Source organism: Triturus cristatus, chromosome 6, assembly GCF_964204655.1.
Source record: "Triturus cristatus chromosome 6, aTriCri1.1, whole genome shotgun sequence".
Taxonomy (NCBI): domain Eukaryota; kingdom Metazoa; phylum Chordata; class Amphibia; order Caudata; family Salamandridae; genus Triturus; species Triturus cristatus.
Genome location: NC_140589.1, coordinates 98066613 through 98086932, shown reverse-complemented (window position 1 = coordinate 98086932; position 20320 = coordinate 98066613). Strand labels below are relative to the sequence as shown.

General features: G+C 49.0%; 1 protein-coding gene across 1 annotated transcript in view; it reads left to right on the top strand.

Annotated features, from left to right (window-relative positions):
- LOC146813824 (calpain-1 catalytic subunit-like) overlaps window positions 1-20320 on the top strand; it is a 400682-nt gene that overhangs the window by 130174 nt on the left and 250188 nt on the right. Inside the window, exon 4 of the mRNA XM_085610280.1 lies at window positions 10976-11109. Coding sequence (XP_085466406.1) covers window positions 10976-11109 — 134 coding nt within the window. The remainder of the gene's footprint in view (window positions 1-10975; window positions 11110-20320) is intronic.

Here is a 20320-nt window from a genome sequence, read left to right as displayed (position 1 = left end):
AAGATCTGCGGATAGGAATAACAATAAAAGATAAGTTCAACCATTAACATGATAACCCATCCCCACACACTTCAACTCCTGAACACAGCGGAATTCAGGAACCCATCCCCCTCCTTAATCCCGAACGCTTGTAGAACATCATGTGAAGGAATCATCCTTGGAGGCGGAGTCAAGCTGGGTGAACTAACCAGTCTTCAATCGATCAATCAGGGAATTGCAAGTGCTCTACTCACCCGTGAGGGTCTCAAGGTGCTGGGGGGGGGGGGAGGTCCGCAGATCTGTTTAGCCAAAGAGCCAGGTCTTGAGGGTCTTCCTGAAGGTGTTCAGGGAGGGGGAGCGTCTGATGTCTGCCGGTAGCTCATTCCAGGTCTTGGCAGCAATGTGAGAGAAGGATCTTCCACCTGCTCTGGCTCTGTGGATGCGTGGGGTTTCGGCCAGTGCGAGGTTGGAAGATCGGAGGTTTCTTTTGGGTACGTGGAAGTTGATTCTGTCATTGAGGTATTTGGGTCCGTTGTTGTGTAGGCATTTGTAGGCGTGAGTGAGGATTTTGAAAGTGACTCTTTTCTCCATGGGGAGCCAGTGGAGACTTCGTAGGTCTTGACTGATTTGTCCGTGTCGGGGGATGCCAAGGACGAGTCTAGCGGTGGTGTTCTGTATTGTCTGGAGTTTGTGGAGTAGGGACTTGTTGATGCCGGCGTAGAGTGCGTTTCCATAGTCCAGTCTGCTGGTGATGAGTGCGTGGGTGACTGTCTTCCTTGACTCATGGGGGATCCACTTGAAGGTCTTGCGGAGGGTGTTGAAGCAGCTGGAGGTGACGGCGTTGACCTGTCGGCTCATGGTGAGTGATGAGTCGAGTACGATGCCGAGGTTCTTGGCGTGGTCTGAGGGGGTAGGTGGACTTCCGAGGGTGGTCGGCCACCAGGTGCTGTCCCATGCAGAAGGGGTGGTACCGAGGACGAGGACTTCTGTCTTCTCTGCGTTGAGCTTCAGGCAGCTGTTGGTCATCCAGACTGAGACGTCTTGCATTCCTTTCTGGAAGTTGAGTTTGGCAGTGGTGGTGTCTTTGGTGAGGGAGAGGATGAGCTGGGTGTCGTCGGCGTAGGATACGATGTTGAGGCCGTGTTGTCGGACGATGGCTGTGTGGGGGGCCATGTAGATGTTGAATAGGGTGGGGCTCAGGGATGAACCTTGTGGGACTCCGCAGGTGATTTTCGTGGGGTCGGAGAGGAAGGGTGGGAGTCTGATCCTTTGGCTTCTTCCGGTTTGGAATGATCGGATCCAGTCCAGGGCTCTTCCTTGTATGCCTGCGTCGTGTAGTCTGGCGACTAGTATGCGGTGGGAGACGGTGTCGAAGGCCAATGATAGATCGAGTAGGATGAGGGCTGCGGAGTGGCCTTGCTCCAGGAGGGTGCGGATGTCATCTGTGGCGGCGTGTAGGGCAGTCTCTGTGCTGTGGTTGCTTCGGAATCCGGATTGGGACGGGTCGAGGACGGCGTTCTCTTCAATGAATCATGTCAGTTTCCTGTTGACTGTTTTCTCTGCAACTTTGGCTGCGAAGGGGAGGAGCGAGATGGGCCAATAGTTCTTGAGGTCGGTGGGATCAGCTGCGGGCTTCTTGAGCAGAGGTCTGACTTCTGCATGCTTCTAGTCGTCTGGGAAGGTGTCTGTTTTGAAGGTGGTGTTGATGGTGTGTTGTAGTGCAGGTGCGATAGCGGCTCTGTGGTAGATGTGAGGGGGGCAGTGGTCAGTGGGGGCCCCCGAGTGGATGCTTTTTATGGTCGAGGCGGTGTCTTCGGCCGTGATCGGTGTCCAGTTCGAGATGGTGGGCTGGCTGGTGTTTCTGAGGGGTGAGGAGCCGTCTGTGGCACCTGGTGGATGGCCAATTAAGTTGTCGTAGAGGTTTTTGATCTTGAGGTGGAAATAGATTCCAAGGTTGTCACAGAGGTCTTGGGATGGGGTGATGTATGTGGCTTTGCTGTGTGGGTTGGTGAATTCTTGAATGACACTGAAAAGTTCCTTGGAGTTGGTGGAGTTGGCCAGGATTTTGTTGTGGATGAAGTTCCTCTTGGTAGTTCTGATCTGGCTGTGGTAGTCCGTCATGGCGTCCTTGTAGGTGGTGTGGTTTTCGGTTGTCTTTGTGTTTCTCCAGTTCTTCTCTAGGCATCTGCACGTGCATCTGACTTCTTGGAGAGCGGTGGTGAACCAGACTGCTTTCCTGGGGCATTGTCTGTCGGGGTTGCGTAGCGGGGAGAGCTCGTCTGCGCAGTCGGAGATCCAGGTGTGGAGTTCTCTGGCTGCGTTGTTTGCGTCGGGTGCCCAGGTGTGGTTGTCTTGGGTGAGGGTGGAGTTAAGTTGCTCGTCAGTAACCTTGCTCCAGTTCCTTTGTGGTAGGCGTGGGGCTGGTTTGGGTGCCTTGGGTTTGTTGATGGCAAAGTGTACGCAGTCGTGGTCGGTCCATGGCGGATGCGTTGTGTGGCTGAATTGGATGCTGTTTCCTGCCGCGAAGATGGGGTCGAGGGTGTGTCCTGCTCTGTGGTTTGGTGTGTTGACGAGTTGTTTAAGTCCGATACTGGCGAGGTTGTCACGAAGGATAATGGAGTTGGGGTCGCTGAGGTTGTCGTGGTGGAAGTTCAGGTCTCCAATGAGTATGTAGATTGTTGAGGCGATGGCGTGAGGTGTGATGAAGTCGGTCTGAAGACGAGGGTTCCTCAGAGTGTGGCTTTGGGGGTGGTCTGGATCTGGAAGTGCAGGTGTTCGGCGGAGGGGAAGCTTTCGCTGGAGGTGGTGAGCCGGAGGGTGCTCTTGTGGGCGATGGCGAGGCCCCCTCCTGGGTGGTTGGGGCGGTTTTTCCTCTGGATCTTGTATCCGTCTGGGATGGCGGTGTTGATGTCGGGGGTGGAGGATGCGTTGGTCCAGGTCTCTGTGAAGAAGGCGATGTCAGGTGGGTTCCAGTTTTCCATGGCGTGTTTGTGTACGGACTGTACATTGAGCCGGTGCTGACGTCGGCGGTGTTGGCGGCCGGGGTAGCGGTAAGGGTCTGGTGGCAGTGGAGGCAGAAGAACTGCCCGTGGGTCGTGTTCGTCAAGGCATGCTGACATTCTCTAAGTCTTCCAGGGTTGAGTGCGAGGAGGGTGGTGGTGTTGTAGTGATGGGAAGTGGGAGGTCCAGGGTTCCTGGCACTGGCGGCGACGGGCGCAGACGGGCTTGCCTTTAGTGAGCCTTTGGCGTGCCAGCGGCGTGACCTCACAGCGTCCGCCATTAAGTAGGGGAGGTGGGAGGGAGGAGAGGCTGGGAGGCGGGAGCGCAGGAATTCCGGGGGGGGGGGGAGAGATTTCTGGGGGGGAATTCCAGGGGGGAGGGGCCGCAGGGGCAGCAGCGGCAAAAGGCGAAAAGAACGGGCAGGCACAAGAAAATAAAAACAGTGGTGGAATTAGAGCAAGACACAGATGGGCACAATAACAGTGGCACAACAGAGAAAAATTAAGAAGTCTGGTCCCAGTTGGAGCGGGCAGCAGGCAGAGGAGCAGACAACAGCCTCGAACCTCCCAAGGAGGAGGTCGGGGTCTGGAGGCAAGAGACGGCACAGCACAGCTGCGGGGAGGGAGTGGACCTAGACCAAGGGTCGGAGATCTTGGCTAGACTTGGTGGCCGATGGGGCAGATGCACCCTGTGAGCTGTTCCATGGGCAGGTAAGTTAAGGAGTAATGGCGCCCAGTGTATCAGGTAGACCAGTGCGTCAGCAGGAGACATCCAGAGAGGGGAGCACTCAGGCACACCGCAGGTATATGAGAAGGGGGCTGCAGTTTGAGTCAGTCTGTTCAAAGGGTGCTATTCTACTCAATGTCATCCATGTTTCTTTCCTCCCTAGTATGCGGCGATGTTCGAGTTGATCCAGTCTCCTTCTTTATGAGCTGGTAAATTTAAGAGCAGCCTTCGGGTCTGTGAAATGATTTTGTTTGCCACCATGTGTGATGCATAGTTTGGCGAGGTATAGAAGGGCGTAGGTGACATCAAGTTTTTGCAGCAATCATTTGGTGGGGAGGAACTCTCTACGTGCTACCTGCAGAGAAGGTGTAAAGTCCGGGTAGAACAACAGCGTGTTTCCATGAAAGTGCATGCCCCTCTGTTCTTGGGCCTGGTGCAGCACTGCATCTCGATTCTTGTAATTGAGCATATGGGCCACTATAGGCCTTGGATTAGTCCCAGGGGTTGTCCTGGGTGCCAGTGTGCGGTGGGCTCGTTCCAAAATAAATTGAGGAGAGAAAATTCCCAAAGAGCTTGCGGAGCATGGCCTTCACATAATCCTCCATTCTCCCTATGTTTGTGGATTCTGGAACGCCAATGATCTGGATAGTATTGCGCCTCGATCTCGCCTCCAGCTCTTCGTTCTTAGCTTTTATGAGTTTCACGACCTTATCCATGCGCAGAAGCTGTTCACTGGATGTGGCCTGTCGTCCTCCACCTCAGAGACTCTGGTTTCTAGATTGTCTATTCTGTCTTCATGTTTGTCAACCCTCTCCTTCATGCGGTCGAGGCAATTCACCATAAGCTTGGCATCGATGGCGCAATGACTGGACTTGACATCTACTAGGATTTCTTTCAGGTAGTCATCGCATTCGTCTGCCCCTCCTGTGTTATCAGGTAAGTCATCTTGTGAAGGGTCCCGGCTGGCGTGTCTGACTTGTTTCCTGCCCTCAAAGGAAAGCTTCATCTGGCGTGTGTCCTGCTTGCCCATTGTCACTGGGTTTGAAGGCTTCGTTTGAGAGCTGTAGTCGCCAATTGGATGATAGGGTTGCTTATAAAGGCAGAAAGCACCTATCTAGCAACGTCTGTGGACAGAAATGGGGTCCTGGATGTAAACGCTCTCGACAAGCAGTCCATGTGGAGGTAGTAGCCACTGGAATCTGAGAGGTCATTGAGAAAAGAGCGGATGGACATGCAATGATCTGTGACGTGGTTGAAAAGGATACTCTCAGTGGCGGACGACCGCAGGAGGTGAGCCCAGGAGCATCCGATAACAGCAGTCCGTGTTGCAACCCCGCCATGCCCTGGGAAGATGACCAGAGCCAGGGGGCACGAGCAGGTCGGGCAGCACCAAGTGGTCCGATAAAGGAGAGGGCTCCCGGGTGGCAATGCTCTGTGATGCAGGCAAATGGGGGAATAGCAGAGGTACGGGCAGGTCTCCTATGCCTGGTGAATAAGTAGGTAAGCCACAGACACCACCACAGAAGATGGCCCCACAGCGCCTCAGCTGAGCACTCATGTCTGGGGGGCCAGGTCTGGCATCACTTTACTGGCTCGGAGGCCCAAGAGGGTCACAGAGCCCGGTGGACAACAAAAACAGAAAGGGCTCAACATCGCAGGCGACGCCTGCCCCTGAGGGCCACGAAAAATTCTAAGGGTGAGCAGGAGCAGCGATGAGGGCACATGAATCCAATGTGGTGGGGGGAGGACCAGAGAAGCAGGAGAGTCACATTGGTAAGTCCAGGATCGCACAAGAAACGCTGCATGACGTCCTCCCTCCCCTTTGGAGGGGGAGGGCCGGATCAGACCAGCTTCCGGTGTGTCGAGGCAGCGGCCAGGCACGCACCAAGGCGGCCATCGTACACGAATGCAGGCGACGAGGCCGCGGCTTCGTAGGCCTCAAGCTCACCTCTCCCCCTAGGTCGGGGTCAGATGTTAATGACTGGGCCGGCCGAATGAAGTTCAACCTCTGCAGGGCCGAGCGGGGCTGGAAGCCAGTCCGGGCTGCCCCGCTTTCCATCCACAAGCGGAGCCGCAACAAGCCCGGGGGCCGAGAGCTGGGGCCGCGAATCCTTCTGAGACTATTGGGTCAGGGCCAGGCAATCATTCGCCACTGTTCAACAGGACAGGATCAGGTGCTGTCGACTCAGTGTCGCGCCCCATGGCCAGCACTTCAGGCCCGTCCCGAGTAGAGCCTCTGGGCCGCATTCGGATCCGGCCTCCGCATGCCGTCTCTTCGCTCCCAATTTGGACGTCCCAGTCAGGATGAAGCAATCCGGGGGATAAGGGACTGGTGCAGGTAGAATGGATGCACCCATGGAAGAAGGATAAATGCCAAATTTTGGCTCTCTAGAGATCAGCCATTTTGCTGCTCGGCTAGGCTCCGCGCCAGACATACCCTTATAGATTTATGTATACAGTACCCCAGGACTTTAAGTGGGATGAACAAACTGAGGGTCTCATAAAGGGGCGTGGACAATATAATTAAGGGCGTGGCTTAAAACACGTAAACTAAAAATCTGTGTTTAGTGTATTTTGCTGTTTCTGTCATTGCATCCTGACATAATAAATACAAGTAACATCATCCCTGCAATAAGCCAGGACTATTGGCTTTGTCAATGGTTGTTAGTTGCATAAGATAAATAAGCAGCAACCAGAGGTGCAACTAGAGCCAAATTTGTTTGGTGGGGCCTACTAAAATTTTGTGGGGGCTGATTCCGCCAGCAATATGCAGATTGGAGTAGCAGCGGCTCTAAGAAGGGGTGAAAACAAAACGAAGCCTCGTTAGCATGTAAGTGGTCTTTTAAAGACCTGTGAAGTACTCGGGTGTGGCTGTGTGTGTGCCCGGCTGGCTGCAACTATGGTTTGTATATAACATTGAAAAAGCTTCCACTTACAGCCCTGGTGACACCACGACAGTGTTGCTGCTCCTGAGTTTCAAAAAGAGAAGGGAAATCCAGAAAGAAAATGACTCTCTACAGGATTTCCCTTCCTCTACAACGCTCACCTGGCATGACGTCATGCCGTAACTTCTCCACAAGTGAGAAGTGAGCAGTGTGAGCAGACGCACATGATGTGCCTGCAGTCACTGCAGGGCCGCCTGTGCCAGGGCACAAAACAGAGCGCGATATAGAGACCTGTTTCGAGGCCTCCTTTAAAAAACTGCCGGTGCTCAGCACCGATGAGACCCGGACCACTTAAAGCCCTGCAGTACCCCAATAGAGATCATGAAAATAAAAAGAATGGGATTTCACAGATGCAGGATTCTGTAGTCAAAACAATGTACGCAAACAACCAGTGCTTAATTTGTAAAAGAATATGGGTGCAGGCCCGAACGTTTTTCTCAGAAGCCCATCGGCGCTGCTGCCAAATGTTTCTATTGCTGAATACCAACGCTGTCTGGTTTTTATTACCCTTCGTGGCTTTTTTCAACCACTACTTAACTCTCCGTGCCCTTCAATCTCGCTCTTGCATTCTTTTTCATCCCAGGTTCCTCCATTTGTAACTGTTTTTCCGTTTTTTTCTTCCTCCTTCTTTCATCTTCTTCAGTCCTTCTCTCTCTAGTTCTGGGATAAAGTCTGATCATGAAAAATAATAGATCTGATCCCTAAAAAAGAGTGCCGGTGGGCTCCACCTGCAATCAGCACTGCACACATGACCATCAGATAAATACAGGAACTTTTGCTGCTTGGCTAATTGGAAATCCTTGCAGGTCAGACATCACCTACAGTACATCGAGACGGTATCCACTTGATTTCTCTAGTCAGTTGGACCTTGTGGGGATCTTCCTGGACTCAGATTGGTTTCTCCTGGCAGGTGCAGCCTGGCTCCTTGATCGGGGTCGTGAGCTCTTCATGCTTTGACAGGTCACAGTAGACAAGGCTTCACGCAGGATTTCCATACTGAGCCCAGTCTGGAGGAAGGGTGGCCACCCAGTAGAAACTCTGCTCCAGGTCAGTTGTCTTATAGCCCTCTGGTGGCCAAGGGGTTAAAAACCGAGCCCTCCATTGCGTCTGCTTTGCTTGAAAATGTTTGCACTTCTCCAAACTTGGAGAAGTTCATGTCTCTGATAGACAAGTCAGATGGGTTTAGACAGGTCCAGGTAATTTGTGGATTGAGACTAGGAGAGTTCTCCACCTTTTGATGTTACCTTTGGAAGCGCGAGCACAGCAGGAAATGCGGGATGTGCTGATTTTCCCTGGGGCAGAGGGGGAGCATGAGGGAGGGGGGGGGGGGGTCTTTGTCTGAACAACAGAATGGGCTGGTGAAGTTCCATTCCACCACCAGGTACAATAGGTTTTCTGGAAGGGGCCTGGACAGGAGTATGTACAGACTGCATCTTGGCATGCCTAGTGTGAATGTAGCCAGCTTACACAAAAGATTTGCCATCTTGTGAGGCACAAACACAGGAACCAAATGCACTCCAATTTTCAGTAAGTCATATATGAGCCATACTCTTACCAAACTCACCCTTACACATGTGACCTTCCAAAAGGTAAAACAGTGCACCAGAGTTATAGGGAGAGACAGGGCTTAATTTGAGCCGATGGTTTCCGGTGCTAGGCACCGGCAATTCATTATCAACATCAGCACTTATGACAGTCTTGGTAGTGCTTTCTGTCTACGTTACAGATGAGAACAACAATGTTATTTTTTTTTTAAACTAAATATACATTCAAATGACGAATGCATGTTGCCCAAGCCATTCTTATAGCTTAGGGGGCCAGGAATGGCATAAATTGTCACACTTGGAGTGTGGTGGTCCGTAGTTGTGGTGGAATGACGTTAGCACTGTTGGCAGGGGCAATGGGTGATGCACGTTTCAGTGGCCTCCTAACGAGCGCCCTGGGGCTTAATTTTTGGGGACAAATTAAGCACTGTGGAGAGAGCAGACATTTAACTGAGAAGAGTTACTAAGCAGTCTCTTACTATGCCTGATGTTCGAGTCAACAGACAACATCATCTACTTGTGCCTTTAGGAAAGACTGAGGGTTGATTTGTACTCTAAACGCTCCCTGTGGTCGAAATGAGCACTGAGTTTGATTAAAGACGATTATATATTAGACCTTAGGATTTATTTATGCTGGGAAAAAATCAGAAATGTGTGTAATATGCAAATTATGTCAAAGTTCTTTCCATTTCAGAGGTGCAAAACTTCATATATTTTTTGCCTGTGAGACACTGGCTCAAGCAGATAATGTGTTGCGGGAACAGTAATACTGTAAAACCAAAGGGGATGATGGATGGAGTGTTGAACATTGCAAGCACTCACCACCAGTCAACTGATCTGGCTTTAATCCATCATCATTTTTTAGCTCACTCCGCCATCCCAGTTCAGACATGGCCATATGCAAATCAGTCTGACCCTGTGCCTCATGGGAACAGTCCAGCCCGAACTACCAAGCCATGTCTTCCCTGGACCGGAAACAAGCATCCTGGGACCGGTTTCTGGCTAATCAGCCGTCATCAGCCAGGCTAGCTTGAATCCAGTGGCAAAGTGAGCAAGGGACCCACGTCTGGGCATACCCTGCCAACTTAGGATGAACAAAGCAAAACCAAAGGGGATGATGGACGGAGTGTTGAACATTGCAAGTACTCACCCCCAGTCAACTGATCTGGGTTTAATCTATCATCATTCTTTAGCTCACTCCGCCACCCCAGTTCCGACATGGCCATATGCAAATCAGTCTGACACTGTGCCTCATGGGAAAGGTCCAGCCTGAACTACCAAGCCACGTCTTCCCTGGGCCGGAACCAAGCATCCTGGGACCGGTTTCTGGCTAATCAGCCGTCATCAGCCAGGCTAGCTTGATTCCAGTGGCAAATTGAGCAAGGGACCCACGTCAGGGCTTACCCTGCCAACTCAGGGCAAACAAAGCAAAACCAAAGGGGATGATGGACGGAGTGTTGAAAATTGCAAGCACTCACACTCAGTCAACTGATCTGGGTTTAATCCATCATCATTCTTTAGCTCACTCTGCCACCCCAGTTCAGACATGGCCATATGCAAATCAGTCTGACCCAGTGCCTCATGGGAACAGTCCAGCCCGAACTACCAAGCCATGTCTTCCCTCGACCCGAAGCAAGCATCCTGGGACCGGTTTCTGGCTAATCAGCCATCATCAGCCAGGCTAGCTTGAATCCAGTGGCAAAGTGAGCAAGGGACCCATGTCTGGGTCTGAACTATGGTGGCGATATGAGCTAAAGAACAATGAGCAATTCAACCTAGATCTGTGACTGTGGTTGAGTGTCTGAAAAGTTTCAGCCCTCCGTCCATAATCTCCTTGTGTTTGCTTTGTTCGTCCTAAATTGGCAGGGTATGCCCAGACGTGGGTCCCTTGCTCACTTTGACACTGGATTCAAGCTAGCCTGGCTGATGACGGCTGGTTAGCCGGAAACCGGTCCCAGGATGCCTGTTTCCGGTCCAGGGAAGACATGGCTTGGCAGTTTGGGCTGGACTGTTCCCATGAGGCACTGGGTCAGACTGATTTGCATATGGCCATGTCTGAACTGGGGTGGCGGAGTGAGCTAAAGAATGATGATGGATTAAAGCCAGATCAGTTGACTGGGGGTGAGTGCTTGCAATGTTCAACACTGCATCCATCATCCCCTTTGGTTTTGCTTTGCACAGTAATACTGTAGCCAGAGGTGCTTCAGCGCCACACTTAGAGGTAATAAGCGCAATATAATTACTGCAGCCAAGGGACATACTGTGTTCGAACCAGTTTCCTGCTGGTATTTCGTGTGACTTTTCAACACGAGGTTTGCCACAATTTCAATATTCACATCAGATTCAGGCTAGCAAACGTCAATGCCATATGTGTGAAATGTGCGAGTTTCATGGAAAAAACATCGCAATTGCGCCAACTCCTATTCTTCTTCTTGTAAATGCTGTATTGCGAGCGCTCCTGATGGCCTGGACGGTCTGTGTTCGTTCCTGTTGCATACTGTGAAACAAATAAGAATGGTGCTCAGAAGGAAGCGGATGGCTTGCACTTTCTCTGCAACAAGGAGCTTGCAGTGTAGTTAGTAGAGCATTTGGAGGCCTCTTGTGAATATGTAGCACAGTCTCACAAAGTGAATATGTGCATTTAGTGGCTCACTGCGTTTGCCATGGTGAGGCTGCTGCTGGGAACATTTGTGTTCTTTTGGCTTTGTAGCTATCTTCTCTCTGCCCAGTAATGTTGCCTTTTGTCTGTTCTTTTCATTCTTTCTTGTCTTTACCCCTTAGTTTTGGCAGTACGGAGAATGGGTGGAGGTTGTGGTCGATGACAAGTTACCAGTCAAGGGTGGCGAGTTAATGTTTGGGCACTCCGCCGAGCTCAAGGAATTCTGGAGCGCGCTGCTGGAGAAGGCCTATGCCAAGTAAGTGGTCTTTGCTTCCCCCCACCGAGTCTATAAAACCCAATGATGCCCTGAATCTTATCTTACCATCTTAACATTCCAGAGGGTTGAGTTTACAGTGACCACTCCAGAGACTTGAGGTTAGAAACAACAGAGGTTTGAGGATACAAACAGTGGTCACACCGGAGATTTTATGTTACAAAAACAGTGACCACTCCAGAGGCTGTGGTTTACAAACACTGACCACACCAGAGGCTTGTGGCTACAAACAGTGACCAGAGCAGAGACTTGGGTATACAAACAGTGACCACATCAGAGGAGTGAGGTTACAAACACTGACAACTCCAGAGGCTGGTGGTTACAAGCAGTGACCACAGCAGAGGCTGGAGTTTACAAACACTGACGACGTCATAGGTTTGAGTTTACAAACAGTGACAACACCAGTGGCAGGAGGTTACAAAGTGACCACACCAGCAGCTTGACGATACAAATAGTGACCACACCAGAGGCTTGGGGTTAAAAAAAACACTGACCACACCAGAGTCTTTAGTATACAAACAGTGACAAGACCAGAGGGCTGAAGTTACAGTGACCACCCCAGAGGCTGGAGGTTACAAACAGTGACCACTCCATAGACGTGAGATTACAAACAGTGACAGCCACTCAGGCCAGTCCTACACATCCCCATAGCGTAGGGAGAATGCAGCTCTCCTTAAAGATACTAAACCAAATGCAGTAGATGTTAAAACAAACTTTACAATAGTCTATATCAGCCAGAGATTGCTCTAGTAGTTGCCAACACGTTATAACTGATGTTGCTAACACGCAGATTCAGATCAAAAAAATCAATTCCCTTCAGAAATTTTGAGGTTGCTAATTGGGATAACATTTCTTTTAATGCTATTTTGTGACTTTAGTATTTTAATTATAATAATTAGTGGTGATAGAAATTGGGACAATAAAACAAACTAGAATACAAATGCATGTGAATAGCTTTTATCGTTTTATCAAGTAAGTTCAGCAAATCTAGAGCTTCACTTCTCAAAGAAACTGCTCTGCTGCATATCTGGTTGTAACTGAAAACTGACATTTGTATTTGGCCCCGTGTTCAGCCAGAAGAAGGCTGGCTTTGACTTAAGGCTGTTTCATTACACACACGTTTACCGAAGCACATCAACTCTATTTAGTGTGCTTATTGTAATGTGTGATTAACTCTGCAAACATTAAGAACGTTTTGTTGTGAATGCTCTCTTCATCAAGTAACTGTCACCCTACTGTATCCTAATACACCATTGGCATTGTTTATTAGTCCCTCAACAACCGGTTTACTCTCTCAATCCCTTATCGAGTTCACACTGACAAGCCTCTATCAGTACAAAAACACTTGGTATTTCAACACAAGTCTGTGGATAAGAACATTATTCTCGTGTTTTGCTTGAAGTCGAGAGACTTAGATCTGGTCTTCCATCAGTGGACATTTTTAAACATAAACTGCATGCTTATGCTTCAGTTTTGGGTTTCAGTACCTAAATAAAGGCCTACAGTTTGCGTATAGACTATTAGGGTGAACAGACCTTTCTCTGGCTCCTCTCAGTGGGATTTCATTGAGTCACCTTAACCCTGATGCTGTTTCTTAGTCTGAGAGCAGAGAAAGGCTGCCTCTGAGCAGGGGTGCAGATGTTGCTTCCACAGCATAGGATGGGCGCGGTGGAGGTGTCAGGCGGGTGAACAGGAGCATTTTCCTTTGAAGGTTATCTCAGTCAGATGAGTGCTTTGAAACATGCTAAACAGTGTTTCTCTTTGACTGGCCTTGGATACACCATGGGTAACCCTGGATTCTGCAGAAACATAAAACCACGGTGGATGGATATCACCTCTGCCTGGCTGCTGTTAAATATTACTTTCAAGTGAGGTCTCGCAACCCTCCTTGTAGAATAATTATTCGATTCAATCTGCATTTTTTAACACATTTACTCATAGGCTTCAGAGCATTAGGAACAAAGAACAATGCAGAGGAGCCGCAAACATAGGAGAGTTGGCCGAACAAATGGGCTTCCAGTGCCTTTCTGAACACTAAGGTGCTGATTCACAAGCTGCACTTTGTAGTATGTTCTGTAATGCTACATTAGTACTACAAAACGTACTACACAGTGCTATTCACTTTTGCAGTAACTTACTCTTTGGAGTATGTTTAGCACTTTTGATATTCATAAACTTCACTTTAGTAGCAACTTACATATTTGAGTGAGATTAGTGCTTTTCCATATTCATAAACTGCACTTTTGTAGTAATTTACACATTTGTAGTAACTTCACTTTTGTGGTAAGTCCCTATCTCCATTATTTTCTATGGGAGGGTGTTACAGCGCCAGTGGTTGGCCATGTTTAGTGCTGGAATTACTCCAAAAGTGTAGGTTACCTTTATGAATAAGGCCCAAAATGTTTGGAGAGTTCATCCATGTAAAGCAGAAGACAGGTCTGAAACTTAGGGTCTACTACTAACATTGCAAGCTCCTGCAAGTGGACCTAGGAATTCGTAATAAGAACCTTTGACTGCTTGAAGTTGCAGGACAGGTTATTATGTGAACATTATAAATAACAAGGGAACCCGATACAAGTAGCTTTGGACCTCGGGTGATTACTTATTTTTAAAGAACAAAGGTCCTTAGCTTAATGATAAATAATGAAAACATTTCAACATAGACTTCGATAAGAACTATGGACATTCTTCCAATGTGTAGCCGGACACAGGAACATTTATTTTGAACAATACAAAAGGATTTAAACAGGATAAAGAGCACGGAAAAAATGAAACAAGGGCACAATCCTGTACCGAGTTTTTAACAGAAGAAAATGAGAAGACAGCAAAAATAGCAGGCAAAAACTTTGGGAGCAAGTAGTGGCTTACAGTACAGTAAAATATTGAGTAAGCTCTAACCAACAGAAACCACAATGCATTTTTCACAATGGATAAATTGCGGTACTGTTTTGAAAAGTCGACGTTTCGATCCCTAGCTCCTAGCTGAATAATTGGCTCATGATGTGCCAAGAACAGCAAAGGTTGCCCGTGGTATTGCGTTGAATCACCTTGAATAAGGGCTTGTGGCCGTGTCTGGGAGATAGAGATCTAAATCCTGACTTCCAACTGGAAAAGGCGTCTGCAAGAGTAAACCGGGATGCCTAGCAGCAAGCAATGGCTACTGGTTTGTTCGGAGCTCAATGGAGTCTCTCTGGGCCGGGACGGGGGCCGTCCGGTCTTCCGCTCCTTAGGGCATAATACCTGGAACAGGTTATTATGTGAAAACATATCATTTAGGAATGATTTTCCGTGGATAAATTGATGGGCAGCCCAAAGTTCTTTTATTTATTTATTAGGTTTTATTAAGGTCAGGCACATGGCATGGCTTTATAACTTACATTTCAGCTGGTCAGATAATACAATTGTCCATTATAGCTTATCTTTCATTAACAGAGAAGCACAATCTTACAAGTGCACATCTTAGCTTGAATACATAGTTCAATCGTTCGTTAGATCTTTTCAGTTTTAGTAGTACATCACATTTACCACGGTCACGTATGTAGCATACTTTTGGCCTTACAGTCTTTTGTAGCTAGTACTGCATTCCTATCATATCACATGTTCGGATTGTAAATATTGTATAAATGGATTCCAGAACTCCCTTCGGCGGGAGGGCCTTGATAGTTCCGCTGCCTACATTTCGAGTTGTTCTTTGCGATACGTCATGTCCGCCACCCATTGTTGTACATGTGGTGCGTGTTTACCACCCCATTTCATGGCAACGTATCGTTTAGCTAGCAATAAGGCTATGACTAGTAATTTGCGTCTAGGTGGCTGCTTTGTTTTATATAGGCCTAGGAGGCAGACCTCTGGAGAGTTGGAGATTGGCTCTGCAAGCACAGATCCCAGGGCGTGCGTCACCCTCTCCCAGTACCTTTGCACTGGGGGGCATGCCCAGGCAATGTGTATGAAGCCTGCTTGTGTGACGTTACAGCGCAAGCATCTATCATCCTCTCGGAGGCCATTTTTGTGTAGTTGTGCTGGTGTGTAATATGTTTGTTGCAGGAATTTAAAAAGGATGATCCAGAGATTGCAGTTTGGTGTGAGTGCTTGCATGAGTGCGGAGCAATATTCCCATTCTTCTTTGGATAGCGGAGTATCTGAGATGCTGTTCCATTATTCCAGGGCTCGATAATTTTGCCTGTGTTGTTCTCGCTGGGCTGTGTTATAGAGCTTTGTTATAAGACGCTGATGTGTAGGTACTGTGAACAGTACTTGCAGAGTATTAAGTGTAGGCGGTTCTTGGGGAAATGTGGGGTATATGTCTTTTATCGCAGCTCGCAATCTAAAATATGCAAAGAGCATTAGCGGTGTGTGGTTAGCATCTGGCAGTACGTCTTGTTTAGTTACGAATTGGCCGTTTTGGAAAACGTCACTCATTGTCTGTAGTCCCATTTCGCCCAGTAGTTTTTGCGTGTTTGGTTATTGTGCCACAGTTATCTGTGGGTGATGTCATAGCGGCATGGCGGGAGCGTATGCCAGGAGCTTATCGGCACGGCGTACTAGTGCGTGCCATGCTGCCATTGTGCTGTGTTTATCTCCGAGTGAGAAGTGCTCTGTTTCGTTTGCAATACAAGGGCAGCTAGGGGGGTTGGTTGGGTTCTATCGGCCTCCACGGCTACATGCGGAATAAAGTTTATGTGGGCGTATCCAGTAATGTGCATATTGTGCCAGGGCACAATGATAATATAGCTGCAGATATGGGGCCCCAAACCCACCCTGTGTGTAAGGTCATGTGAGCTCTTTCCACCCTACTCTGGGTTGCCTGCCCACCCATGTAAGTGTGTTCATGCAGGAGCGCAGTTTCGTGAAAAACTGCTGCGTGAGTGTGATGGGTATGTTCACAAATAGGTAGAGAAAACACGGTAGCACTACCATATTTTGGATCGCTTTTCTGTTGGCTAGAGATAGTGGCAGCCGGATCCATCTGGCCAACTGGCTTTCCAGTTTCGTAATGGCCCTGCCGTAGTTTACCCGTATCACCAGTTCAGGGTCTCAGTGTATCCAAATGCCTAGATATTTGACCGGTTCTGTTTGCCATAGCAGGGGGAAATCTAATGGAAATTGTTTTGTTTCAGGTGTCAGTGGGATTACCACTGATTTAGACCAGTTTATACTCCAGAGTAACGCTCAAATCGTGTGTATTCTCGTATTAGTGAGTTTAGATTGTCATCTGCTTATAATGATATGCTGATGGGTCGTAAGGGAAACTGTAATGCCGTATTTGCATGATTTTTTCCAATTTTACATGCCAGTGGTTCAAGTGCTAAGGTGAACAAAAATGGTGACAATGGGCACCCTTGGCGTGTTCCTCTATGGATTTGTAGAGGGGCGGTGGTGTTGCCATTAATCGGGAGTCTGGCACACTGTTCAGTGTGTAACAGTTTGATCCAGTGCAGGAATGGTTGTGGGAATCCTGTTCTTCGGAGGACAGTGAACATAAACGTCCACTCGACCGAGTCAAACGCTTTGGCCGCGTCTAGTAGAGCGCCCGCTGCAGATTGTTCTGGTTGCAATTGATGGAACAGTGCGTATATAGTACGCATGTTGTGTCCCGTCGATCACGCTGGAATGAATCCAGTCTGGTCTGGCAAACTTAAATTCTGCATTAGGGGTTGTAATCTCAGGGCTATTATTTTGGCTAGAACTTTGGCGTCTGTATTTATAATAACCCTGGCGTAGCAGGCAGAGTTTCCCTACGCGGAGCACCACGGAGTTGACCAAAAACTCAGTGGAGATCTGCTACGCACCTCCCACCCCCTGCAATAAATATTTTCTAAATGCAATCTACAATTAATGTAAAATAAAACCGCACTTACCTTATCGCGGTGCCCCGCGCTGCCTTCCTCCTCCTCATGGTAATCCATGGTAGGACTGCGCATGCACGCGCATGCTCAGTCCTACCATGACGTATGTCCAACGTAGGAGATTACGGTGAGGAGGAGGTGGGCAGCCCGAGAAGCCACGCGATAAGGTAAGTGTGGTTTTATTTTACATTAATTGTAGATTGCATTTAGAAAATCTTTGTCTTTGTGATAGGTATTTCACCTGGTAAACAACCATCACCCAGCATCCGTCATCCCACATGTTGTTACAACACGGTCGTACCAACGACCGCATTGTATCAACGCATACCATTACCCCGCAAGTCGTTACAACGACTTGCGAAAGGGGTAGAAGGTGTTGGATTTAAAATCCAACACCTTCCCTACAGTCTGCACATACTGGAATCTGAGGCGAGCTGGGTATAGCATGGCATATGGTATGTTCAGGTCTTGGAGTTTTCTTTCTGCCGGTATGAATTTTTTCCTGAACCTGGACCGTGAGATCTTTGACCCTTCATGTCTTAGACGCAGTAGTTCCCTGTAACGGTGTAATGCGGCGTCCCGGTCTCTATAGTTGAGCAGCCGTGCTATGATGGGCCGAGGTCTGGCACCCGGAGGTGGAGGTGGCGCCAGCGACCTATGCGCTCGTTCAACTATAAACATGTCCGAAAAGGTCTCTCTTCCAAGTAGATCAATGAGAAGTCTTTCCACAAACTTCTCAATGTTTCCGGTGCTTATCGATTCCGCAATACCCGTTATTCTAAGGCTGTTTCGCCAGGAGCGCGCCTCTAGGTCTTCTGTCTTGGCCTGGAGCAGGGCCAGCGTTTTTTCCATCTTATTCTGATTTTCTCTGGCCGTGTGTTGAGCATCCCCAGTATCTGATACCCTATGTTCTACCGCATCTATACACGTTGTGCATGCGTGCCCAGCCTCTCCAACATTCGGTCTACTCGGTATGTTAAAGCATCCAGCTTGCTATCTATGTCAGTCAGGGTGGTTTGCATTGGAGTTACAATCTGGTGCAGGTCTACCCCTAACTCCGTTTCCTGGGGGGCGGTGCAGTTGTATTCGGGGTCTCCCGACCATCACTGCGTGACCCTGCTGCTTTGCATGAGTCGAATTGTAGCTTTGTTTGCATTTTATCCATTTTCCCCATGCCTGGTAGGTTAGAAACAGGATCACTGTCCCACCAGCGATTTGTGAGGGGGATACTGGTCTGGTGGTTCGGCACTTAAGAGGTATATGGCAATGTGTCTAGTGCCGTCTTCCAATTCCTCCGTGGCAATGAGTGTTTGTCCGCTTTAATGGGAGTGAGAACTTGTGCGTGGGTTGCGCTACTCAGTGCTCTTTACTAATATATGTATTGGTTGCTCCATGTGGTGCTGGGGCTGCTAAATTACGTTGCACCACTGGGGCCTCAGCGTGCACTTCCCTTCAGTCCGACTAGGCCCTGCGCCTCACTCGTGGCTCCGGGCCGGAGGCCCCGCGCTTGCGAATGTATCCCGCCGTGCGCGAACCTCCTGGTCCCAGCGGGTGTTCTGCGTGGAGTTGCTGTGCAGGAGTGGGTGGGATATCACGCCCGTCACTGGTGGGAGAGCTCTAATGTGCCTCTGGTCTATGCACTGGGGACTCTTGCTATGTTTTCGTTATGGCGCTATGCTGGTCTGTGCTTACCGGTGTTGTCTCCAGCTTCCGCTATGTCTGATGCAGCTAAGCAGGGACAGGTGAGCCGGTTCGGCCTCCCCCGCTGTGTCTTCCCAAATTGCCAGCAGTTCAATTCTTGCCTGGTGGGCGCCAGCCGTGTACATGCTGTCTCCATCTCGTGATGGAGCCCTGCGGCCTGCACACTGGGATCGTAGATCGCTTGGCCGGGAGTGGCCACTATGGTGCCCACGTTCCCACGGCTCTTGGTTCTTGGTTCCGTGCTCTTCATGCTGGGCGCATTCTCTCAACCCTGCCGCCTCACAGGGGCTGTTGTTCGATGGTGCGTGCTCCGCACCGCGGCCTGGGAACTGCGGGCCTGGACAGAGGGCGTCACTCCTTCCTTGCTAGGTCCCTCTTCACCAACAGGTTCGCAGGCAGTGTGGCCCCCCCCCCCCTCCTTGCTTCCTGGTAGGTTTTCGGGTACCTCCGACGCATGACCCCTGGATGTGTGGAGGCTACTGGATGGCGTTACTTTGATGTCGTTCTGACACAGGATATTGTAGGATTGTATTTGCGGCCGAAAGAGCTTGCTCACGGAAAGGCCATCTTCAGGTTTGGCAAGCTCCCAGCCCAAAACTCTTTGCACAAAACATGCTGCAATGTAATAAGTAAGTACATTTTCATACATGCTCAGAAATATGTTCAAATTAGCGAATTCCAAAGACCAGCCTGACCATCAAATGTTGAAGTCTGCATTATAATGGTAACAGAGGTCCAACCTGGTTGAGTAGAAAATGTAAGATTTATGTCCAGAATCAACCCCAAACATTTTACCATATTTACGCATGTGTGTGTGTCTGTGTACATGTGCGTGTGTGTAGACTTCAGTGCTGGCGGCCAAAGCAGTGAATCCCTCTGTTCCTCGCCCCATCCCTACCAATAGAACCTCGGTTTTATCCGTATTCAGTTTAAGTTACCGGTAAGCAGTTATCAAAGTGAGAGGTCATGTTGGTAAGGCTTTGATCAAGGCACAATAGATTATGGGTATCATTTGCAAGGAGAAAAACTTAAAAAGAAACAAATATAAGAAATGCCATGGAATGAACATTATACACAGTAGGTGATAGGGAAGATCACTTGGGAACTTTGTATATGACAGGAAATGGGCCTTCCTCAAGATTCCAGAAACAAGTTAGACCAAAAATAAACTTTTGACTGTATCAAAAGCCGTAGAGAGATCCAACAGGGCCAAAACTTTGGCACCTCCAGAACAATGAATCAGTCGGACATTATAGAGAGCAACAAGCACTGCCTGAGTACCCCTGTAGGGCACAAACCGAGACTGATGGAGGCTAAAACGCCCAAATGATTCAAGATGACTAGAAAACCATTTAGACAAACCTTCTGTATGACTTTGTCACAACAGGTGGATGTGAGATAGGCACAGAAAAAATAAAATTATAATAAAAATGTTATTATCATTTTATTTTTCACATTTGCCCATGTAAAGGTGCGGGCGATGCTGTGCTGCGCTTCCTGCAGAGCAGGGGAGGAGTGGTGGCACTCTCCTAAGTGAACATGACAGTTTGGCTGGCCCTCTGGGGCCGGCCAAACAGTCACGCGCTCTTGGCATGTTCTCCACCGGGCTGTGCTGTACAGCCTGGTGGAGAACATGCCCAGCCTCC